The following is a 9,997-nucleotide window of genomic DNA, read 5'->3' as shown; positions in this document are numbered from 1 at the left end:
GTTAAGAAGATTTCTGTCAGATCACCAGAACAATGGCTTCCATTATAACATTGTAACTTTTCAGGAGTAGGGTTAGGGTTAGGGTTAGGACGGACGGACGGACGGACGGACGGACGGACGGACGGACGGACGGACGGACGGCTTACCCAGGTGAGGATGTTGAAGAAGCAGAAAGCGATGGTGGCCCGCGCTGCGTCGGAGCCCTGGGCCAATGGCAGCTCCTCTGGCGATGTCGCCTGCCACTGATTGGCCAGGAAGCAGAAGCCAACGAACCACAGGAAGCTGGCCGAGGCTGGTGGGCGGGGCATAAGGAGAAGAGAAGTTAACTTGACTGGGATTGGGATTTACCACACTCCAGTCACTTGAAAGTAAGCCATTTACCATGAGAGGGAGTGGGTTGTTGGCTGATTTACCACTGTTTCAGGGTTGCCACAACCCTGAAACAGTGGTAAATCAGCCAACAACCCATGACCCTCAAATTCACATTTCACTCAGGTTTTTTCATCTCACTCATGTCACTTTGTCTGCTGACCTCACTCAGCAACAAAATTAAATAAACAAAATATAAAATAAAACAATTCACAGGAGGCAATCAGTGATCACCCCATGATGTGCACTGCAATGTAGTTTCAAATGCACGGCATTGCAGGCGCTTTTTGAGAGTGAAAGAATAAGAAGAGACAATGTGACATGTGTGATCTGGGCAGCTTGTCCCAGGAAATGTGCCAATCTCAACCCAAAACAACGGTATGTGTGTGTGTGTGTGTGTGTGTGTGCGCGTGCACAGCCTACCAGAGAACACCAGGTCAGTGTATGTGTGTGTGCGTGCACCTCATACCAGAGAACACCAGGTCCAGCAGCACGGCTCTCCGGCGGTCCCTGAGTGTATGTGTGTGTGTGTGTGTGTGCACAGCGTACCAGAGAACACCAGGTCAGTGTGTGTGTGTGTGCGTGCACTAACCAGAGAACATCAGGTCCACTAGGACAGCTCTCCGGCGGTCCCTGAGTGTATGTGTGTGTGTGTGTGTGTGCACAGCGTACCAGAGAACACCAGGTCAGTGTGTGTGTGTGTGCGTGCACTAACCAGAGAACACCAGGTCAGTGTATGTGTGTGTGTGTGTGCACAGCGTACCAGAGAACACCAGGTCAGTGTGTGTGTGTGTGCGTGCACTAACCAGAGAACAGCAGGTCGACCAGCACGGCTCTCCGGCGGTCCCTGTGTGTGTGTGTGTGTGTGTGTGTGTGTGTGTGTGTGTGTGTGTGTGTGTGTGTGTGTGTGTGTGTGTGTGTGTGTGTGCGTGCGTGTACTAACCAGAGAACACCAGGTCCACTAGGACCGCTCTCCGGCGGTCCCTGACGCTGCTGATGTTTGGGAAGTAGGCGTCGAGCAGCAGGAAGAACAGGCTGGCCAGGAAGCAGGCCACGCCCACCACCACGCCGTAGTTACAGGCGTCTGCGTTGTTGTTGAACACGCAGAGCAGCCGCTCGCTGCCGATGTTGATGTAACCCTCGTTAACGATGCAGCCGAACACTACCATGGAGAACACCTGGAAACAACAACACTGTTACTGTTACCATAACAACAATATTACTACTGTTACCATGGAGAACACCTGGAAACAACAATACTACTGTTACCATAACAACACTACTACTGTTACCATAATAACAATAATACTGTTACCATGGAGAACACCTGGAAACATTAACACTGTTACTGTTACTGATGTTGATGTAACCCTCGTTGACGATGCAGCCGAATACTAGATAGATAGATAGATAGATAGATAGATAGATAGATAGATAGATAGATAGATAGATACCTTTATTATCCCAAGGGGGAAATTCAGTTGTCCAGAAGTAGCACAGCAGTATACAGTTATTTACAAAGTTACAGAGACGTAAGAAAAGATAGATAAGAGGGAAAAAAACAAAGACAAGAGCAGTACAGTACCAATAAAGAGAAGGTGCATCAATAGAGGGGGCGAATAATATATAAGTATATATACATAAAGTGTCTTGCAAAAGAGACCATAGCAGTCAATGCTAGTTAGTGCAAACAAGTATCTCACTGTCATTGTTAAACAAAGCAAAAATACTCAGAAACTACCAACACTAACAACCTAATAGTGCAGTGTCAAAAATCAGTGCGAAAAAAGAAGAAACTAGGAAGCGTGTCACCGCAAGGCGCGCATGAGCACTCTTCCTGGAAGGTCCTTAGAGGTCAAAGTCAATACAGCAATAGTTCCTTAGAGGTCAAAGTCAATACAGCAATGGTTCCGTAAGTCTAAGTTAGGAAGGGAGACCTTTTCAAGCGTCCGTTATGTGTCTCGTTGTACAGCTTAAGGGCAGCCGGTACAAAAGATTTTCCTAATCTCTCACATCTCCGTATGGAGAACACCTGGAAACAACAATAATAATAATACTGTTAACAGTCTGCCAATGTTGATGTAACCCTCGTTGACGATGCAGCCGAACACTACCATGGAGAACACCTGGAAACATTAACACTGTTACCATGGAAAACACCTGTAATTACAACAATACATACTGTTTACACCCAAACACCACCTTAGATTACCTTAGACCAAGATGCCTATGGATCTCCATATATGGGCATAAGGGGGTACCCTAACATTCTCATTTTCGGCCCTTCTCCCTTTTATGCCCATATATGAGTCAACCACATCACTGTGATCAAATTTTGCTTTGCCATGCAATCAACTTCAGAGCAGTGATGTGGCACAGAGTGACAGTGAGTCACAGTGATGTGGTACAGAATGACTCATATATGGGCATAAAAGTGAAAACACGTGACATCACACTGACATTACTTCCTGTACAGCCGGACAGACAAGCGACGAGGTTTTTCAGGGTATGGGGCTTTTAAGCCGTGACATCATTTTGTAGGCAGAGGAGAACTCTGCCCCCAGAGCATTTTCTGTTCCTCGCTATTTCAACAGATCCAAGACAAAAATAACGACTAAACTAAGTATAATTCTAACACTTTCCTTACAACAACAAAGAGAAGAAAAATGTGTAAATAGTAAAAATAGTAAAAAGATTCACGGAAACTGGGGGCTGAAATTCTCCTCTGCCTACAAAATGATGTCATACAGTACTTAACAGCCCCTATGCGACCTTCGGTCGCAATTACATTTTCTTTTCTTTGTATTGTGATGTTTTATGCTTGGACCCCAGGAAGAATAGTCTCCACTACGGTGTAGACTGATGGGGATCCTTAATACACTAAATCAAACTAAACTAAACCACCTTGGAGAACACCTGTAAACATTAACAGCAACAATAATAAATACTGTTAAATACAACAACACACCACCATGCAATACCTGTAACTACAATAAAAATACTAAGGATTACAACCAAACACAACCATGTAAAACACCTGTAAACATTAACAATAATACTGTTACAGGGGGGACAAAATGAGCGGGCCTCGTAAAGACCCCTGGGGGACACCCTGATCTACTAATGCTGGGTTCACACTGCAAGATCTGAGACATTACTGTTGTTATTTCAGGTGCACCAAATCTCCTCGCGGAGACTTGCCGAATGTACCTATTTATATTGTTATTGTTTTGTCTTCATTAAACGTTTTCCTTTTATCTCATCTTAGTTGAACATCTGTCTGTCTGTACCGGATTCTGACCTGAATCTGTCATCATTTACTGTAGTGCTGCTCTGTCTGTCTGTCTGTCTGTCTGTCTGTCTGTCTGTCTGTCTGTCTGTCTGTCTGTCTGTCTTTGAGTGTGAATGAATGTCTCTTTGTCTATCTGTTCTGGTTATTATGTTGTTAAATTACAGTAAAATAACTACAAATGCAAAATGTAACAAAACGGTCACTTTAAAAAAGGCATTATAATGATATTCTCCAGCACACTTTTATTCTCCCCATCCTGACAAAATGGTATATTCCCAGGTTCCGCAGGTCAGCTGCACAGGTGCAATGCATTATTGTTAATTGTGGCACATTTACTAAACATGCCAAGTTTAGCTGCACTTGAACAACCGTTCCAGGCTGCCATATCCAGCCCAAGAAACTGTAGAAACGGGGGAAAAAATAAAATGTACTTCTTAAAATAAATGTATCATGACTGTTAAGGTATGGCAACATGACTGGTGTCTTGCACGCGTGCCTCATGTTGCCATACCTTAGCTTTTTCTGAACTGACGCCACTGCCACCGTCTGTCCATCTGTCTGCATGCTGACGCCATACTCTGACGTACTGACATCACAGACGGGTATTCACATTATTCCTGGCCCTCTCTATGGAGGCTGCCATTTTCTTTTACAGAGGGCAAAACATCTTTTCACTTCCTCCCAAGTAAGGAAGTGACAGGGAATTATCTGTGGCCAGATTTTGCCAAAGAAATAAGCTCAACAGAAGCAACTAGGCTATACTACTTTACATTTACATTTGAAAATAGCAGATCAGCAAGCTCACAATGTGTCACATTGCGACATATTGTGAGCTTGTATATTTGCTAAAAACTATTGAGGAAAAAAAACATTTTGAAACATTTTAACAACCTAAATCTGTGTGGCGGTCCCTGGCACCACATATTTTCAGATGGGGGTCTGCGACTGTGGACAAATGTGTTAATCTGGGGTCCTTGATATGAAAAGATTTGGGAACCACTGGTTTAAAAATTATTAAAAAGTAAGCCCAATAAGCAACTACACTATTTTTTTTAAAAGACACACATTGCTTATTATAAGCAGAAATGTCAACCCAGGTACATACAGAGCCCAGAGCCTAGAACGCCAACTACTGACACTTTAATGCAAGGACAACAGGAAACCAAATGATGTTTTTCAGGCCAGCTTTTTCAGCCTCCGCCTCTTTCAGGATATGAACAGGAAGCCGGGGGCGGGGCCAGGAATAACGTGAATTGCACAACTGGACATGGATGGTGACTGTTCTGCCCAACGGGCACCAGTCTGGTCTGGGTTCTCCAACATTACTTCTGAGACTCCTACATTCAATCCCTCACACTAGGGTATTAACGACTTGTGATTTTTGCAAGTCGACTCGACTCAGTAAAAAGTTGAGTTGAAGTCGACTTTATCGTTTGACGTCATCACATCACACACCACCCCCCAATTATTGTGGGGGGTCCCCAGATGATTAACTTAATGTGCAACATTGTTTTCTCTCTCAACAGTAAACAAACCAACATAAAGTTTAAGTGTATAGAGGGTATCTGCACATTTCTAAAGTGACGATTTAAGGCCTTTTCAATACCTCTAAAATGGCAAATTAAACATTGGCCAAATTGTCAAATATTAGAGGCAGAAATTGTGAAAATAGCCGATCTACATGCTCACAGCAATATTAAGGGAGCCCCTTAATATTTTCACAATAGTAAGTATTATTATTTTTTTTTTTCAACTTCGACTTTCGACTTTCTCTGGTGGGAGTCGTCTTGTGTAATGAAGTCGACTGGGTCGACTTGTCGACTTTTTTGTTAATGCCCTACATCATATACTGTGAGTGTGCATGCATACACCCCCGGGCACAGGAATAGTTTAATAAACATAATTAATGAGTTTGATAGTCTAATATGTCTAATTAATAGTGTAAATATTGAGATCAGAGGTGTGTCAGGGTTTTCAGTGATGCAGACATTCTAGACGGTCACTGTGACATGTTTTAGTGTGCCCGCTACCCACAATGCACTGCTGCCCAGCACTTTGACAGGTGGATGTTTATTAGTAACATCTGGATGAGAACTCATTAACGCACGCACGCACGCACACACACACGCACACACATGCACGCACACACACACACACACACACGCACGCACGCACACATAAAACACACACACACACACACACACACACACACACACACACACACACACACACACACACACACACACACACACACACACACACACACACACACACACAATCACGCGCGTTTGGATACTATAGGCCTACTTTTTTATGTATACAATTATTTACAAATAAATATATCTAAAGAAATTAAAAGAAATGTAGGAAAAGAAATTGGAATTTAGCTTGAGTTGTGACCCATAATAATTGATCCGTAACAGAACCTTTGTGTAATGAATGCTGTCTTTGCCCATCTTAACACATCAAGCGTTGCAGCATGCTTGTAGATCTGATATGACAGCCATACGAGGCACACAACTATAAATCAGATATAAAACTAACTGGATCTATTCTCCTAATAAAGCCTGAATTTAAAAGTAACCTTAAATAATTCTCTGCAGGATCAGTGTTCCATTTCTCTCATTCTACTGTCATTTTGACCCTGCTTTGGCGTCTTGGCGATGTAAACATGTTTTCTCATGCCAATAAAGCTGCTTTGAATTGAAGTGTAATTTTGGGGACATTTGGTCCTTACAAGAATACAAACACACTATCTTACAGTAAACCATTAGTAGTAGACCTAATGCAATACACACACACATGATCTTTCTCATATTATGTGAGAAAGTGGTTCCATGTGTAAATAAGCCCTAAAGTCATGAAACTCTACTTTTTTATATGCAAACCTCTAATACATTTTTCAATCAATCAATCAATCAATCAATCAATCAATCAATCAATCAATCTGATCTCTCTCTCTCTCTCTCTCTCTCCCCCCTTCATTAATAAAAGTCCAAATGCTTATTTCTATTTCCACTATAACGGACGTGATGATGATGCACGCACGCGAACGCACGCACAGAGAGAGAGAGAGAGAGAGAGAAAGAAAGAAAGAGCTAGCTGTGCCCAATGCTCCAGTAATAAAGAGAAGATGCTACACTGATGTGTTTCCTATTAATATCAGACGCTTCTCTCGTTGATAAATAGAACACATCGTCCTCCATGTTATCAGATCATATCAGACACTATTAATTAGGCCTATTAGTGCTTTCATCTTCATTGTATTAATTAATTATAGACATCTCTCGCGACCGGCGTTTGCAGATAAAACCAGGCCATAAATAAAGCTACTCCATCACGCACGCACTAAACAGCGTGGTGTTTCAGCTGTAGGCTATAATAGGATGGAGAAATATAATAAAAGGCTTTTTCATCTGTAGGCCTACATAATGTACTGTATGGGCCTAATAATAATAGGCTTGTTATCTGCTGTTATATATAAATATAATAGTCTTTATCTGCTATAGGCTAATCTTTATTGTCCATACAATAATGACAATCTACATTCTAGAAACCGTTATGTAGGCTATAGGCTACTGCGCGCGCACACGCGCGCGCGCACGCACAACACACACACACACACACACACACACACACACACACACACACACACACACACACACACACACACACACACACACACACACACACACACACACACACACACACACACACACACATACCCAGCTCAGCAGTCTCAGCACGGTCCTCGGGTGGGTGAAGAAGGACACCGGCTCGAACGGCGTGTTGCTGCCGGCCTTAGCGGCGCCGAACACCACCGGGCCGCTCATAGCGAGCCGCTGGATGGATGGAGGAGGACCAGGGGGACAGGGGGGTCCGGGGGGGTCCGGGGATCTGATGGAGGATGGAGACCCGGCCGGTCCTCTCCGGGTCTATAGAGATTATAAGCCTATATAAAGGCCTGTATAAAAGGCTCAATAAATAGGAATAGGCTCAATGCAGCCTGTAGAATAGACCAGTCAGCAGACACACAGAGCCGTTGTTGTTCAGGTGTGAAGATGATGGTGATGAAGATGAGCTGCCACAGCGCTGCCTCTAGTGGTGAAAGAATGTACTGCGTTGTGTCTCCTTAAAGGAGCAGTTCACTCATTATCAACATGTCTCAGTCAGTATAAATCAGTGTAAATACATAAGGATATACTGTTTCATTGGTAGTAGTTCACTCATTCTATCCGAATAGAATGCACTGCTTTATTTCTACCTATACGTAAAGGAGCAGTTCACTAAATATTAATGTCAATATATTTTATATTGTATTTCTGATTTTCTGAATGTGTTATGATGATGATGATGATGATGATGATGATGATGAGTGCATAGTGCTTTGTTTGTCTGTCATTTAATGTTTTATGAATTGAGTAGGCCTACAAAAGGACTCCATTGGAAACAAGACATATGAGCAAAATCCTATTAGACTTGTATCTGAACCTGTATAGACATAGGCATATGTAAACTTCTAATAAAGTAGCCGATTCAATCAATCAATCAATCAATCTGCATATCTGATTTCAGCAATGAATTGAGCATACCTACAAATGGCCCTCGATGGAAAGCCATAGTGCTTGCATGGTTTTAAATTCTATAGTAGACCTTGTATCTGAACTCTTACTGTTCTGTACCTTTTCAGGCCCCAATTGAATATTTTATTAGACAGAAATGCAAAAGTACTTTAATAGCCAAGTGTTTCCGCTAGGGAAAGCAGTCTTTCAGCTCCCAAAAGGAGTCGTCTGGGTCATTCCTACTACTCGGCTCCATTTCAGCCATAAATAAACTAAAAAGTATTTTTTCTTAAAGGATTTTAACATTTTGTTTTCTGAAAGCAAGTTCAGCTGTCAGAATGATATCAGCTTAATTCATAATTTCCTAACATTATGACCAACTGCATCACACATGAATGGGACAGATAAGTATTCTAACAAAGGAGACCATTTTATGCTAAAGATGGCAATGACTCCTCATGTGATGAAGACTATGGTAGTTGATACATTGGGAACACTGAGGAAGATCTTTTATATATCTATCAACCATATTTTCAGAATCATGAAAATGTATCAATTTCCTCTGTTAAGCGTATAACAAGGGTGGACATGTTATGCTAGCAATGCAACCTAAAACATTGATAAAGAGGAACATTAAACAGTGATAATTATACTTCTTATGGTACATGGTTTCCTATCATAAATAGATGCTACCTTCTGAAGTCATGTGGCTCAGAATCCATCAGGATCCATCAATCCATACATTATAATACACATTAGATAAATATATGTATAGGGTTCTCTCTTCTGATTGGATTAAATTGGTGTCCCCCCAAATAATCATATTAGAATCTACGAGCACTAAGAGTTGAGGCATTACATTTTGAATAACACTGTTCTATTGTGAAAATAGATCTGCTGTTTTCACAATTTATACCTGTAATATCTGACACTTTGGTCAATGTTTAATTTGTCATTTTAGAATAACATTTACATTTAAAAAAAAAAGAATTAAATTAAATTAAATTAAGAATGTGCAGATACCCTCTATACACTTTATGTTGGTTTGTTTACTGTTGAGTGAGAAAGCAATGTTGCACATTAAGTTAATCATTTGGGGACCCCCACAGGTTGAGAACCACTGTTCTAAAGAGCTGGAGAGACCGGCCCCGGTTACTGAACAAACACTCTCTATGTCACAATATAGAACTTAAACCTTTTAATCAAACGATGACATATTCAGGGAGGATATGATGATGATGATGATGATGTTAGTTAATAAATATGATGACTCAGCGTTTTGTCATGAAATGCACGATTCATTGGACATGATGATGCAACAATCAGCACAGTACAGAGAACACACACACACGCGCACGCGCGCACGCACGCACGCACGCACGCACGCACGCACGCACGCACGCACGCACGCACGCACGCACGCACGCACGCACGCACGCACGCACGCACGCACGCACGCACGCACGCACGCACGCACGCACGCACGCACGCACGCACGCACGCACGCACGCACGCACGCACGCACGCACGCACGCACGCACGCACGCACGCACGCACACACACACACACACACACACACACACACACACACACACACACACACACACACACACACACACACACACACACACACACAATCTCAGAGTCACTGTAGCCAACTAACATTGATAACAATTCCCAATTCAAACCCCTGCATAATCTCTCTCTCTCTCTCTCTCTCTCTCTCTCTCTCTCTCTCTCTCTCTCTCTCTCTCTCTCTCTCTCTCTCTCTCCC

The 9,997-nt window shown here is 42.5% G+C and overlaps 1 protein-coding gene across 1 annotated transcript in view; it reads right to left on the bottom strand.

Annotated features, from left to right (window-relative positions):
- The window catches only part of LOC308282455 (synaptogyrin-1-like), a gene marked incomplete at both ends in the record, with an annotated part of 13,261 nt that extends 5,767 nt beyond the window's left edge, over positions 1-7,494 (bottom strand). The window contains 3 exons of the mRNA XM_080722801.1: positions 147-292; positions 1,313-1,547; positions 7,387-7,494. Coding sequence (XP_080578927.1) covers positions 147-292; positions 1,313-1,547; positions 7,387-7,494 — 489 coding nt within the window. The remainder of the gene's footprint in view (positions 1-146; positions 293-1,312; positions 1,548-7,386) is intronic.
- Positions 7,495-9,997: the final 2,503 nt, after the last annotated feature.

This window comes from Nannobrachium achirus, assembly GCF_963921795.1.
Source record: "Nannobrachium achirus genome assembly, chromosome: 3".
In the NCBI taxonomy this organism is placed as follows: Eukaryota; Metazoa; Chordata; class Actinopteri; order Myctophiformes; family Myctophidae; genus Nannobrachium; species Nannobrachium achirus.
The sequence above is the reverse complement of the archived record's forward strand: the minus strand, read 5'-3'. Positions and strand labels throughout refer to the sequence as shown.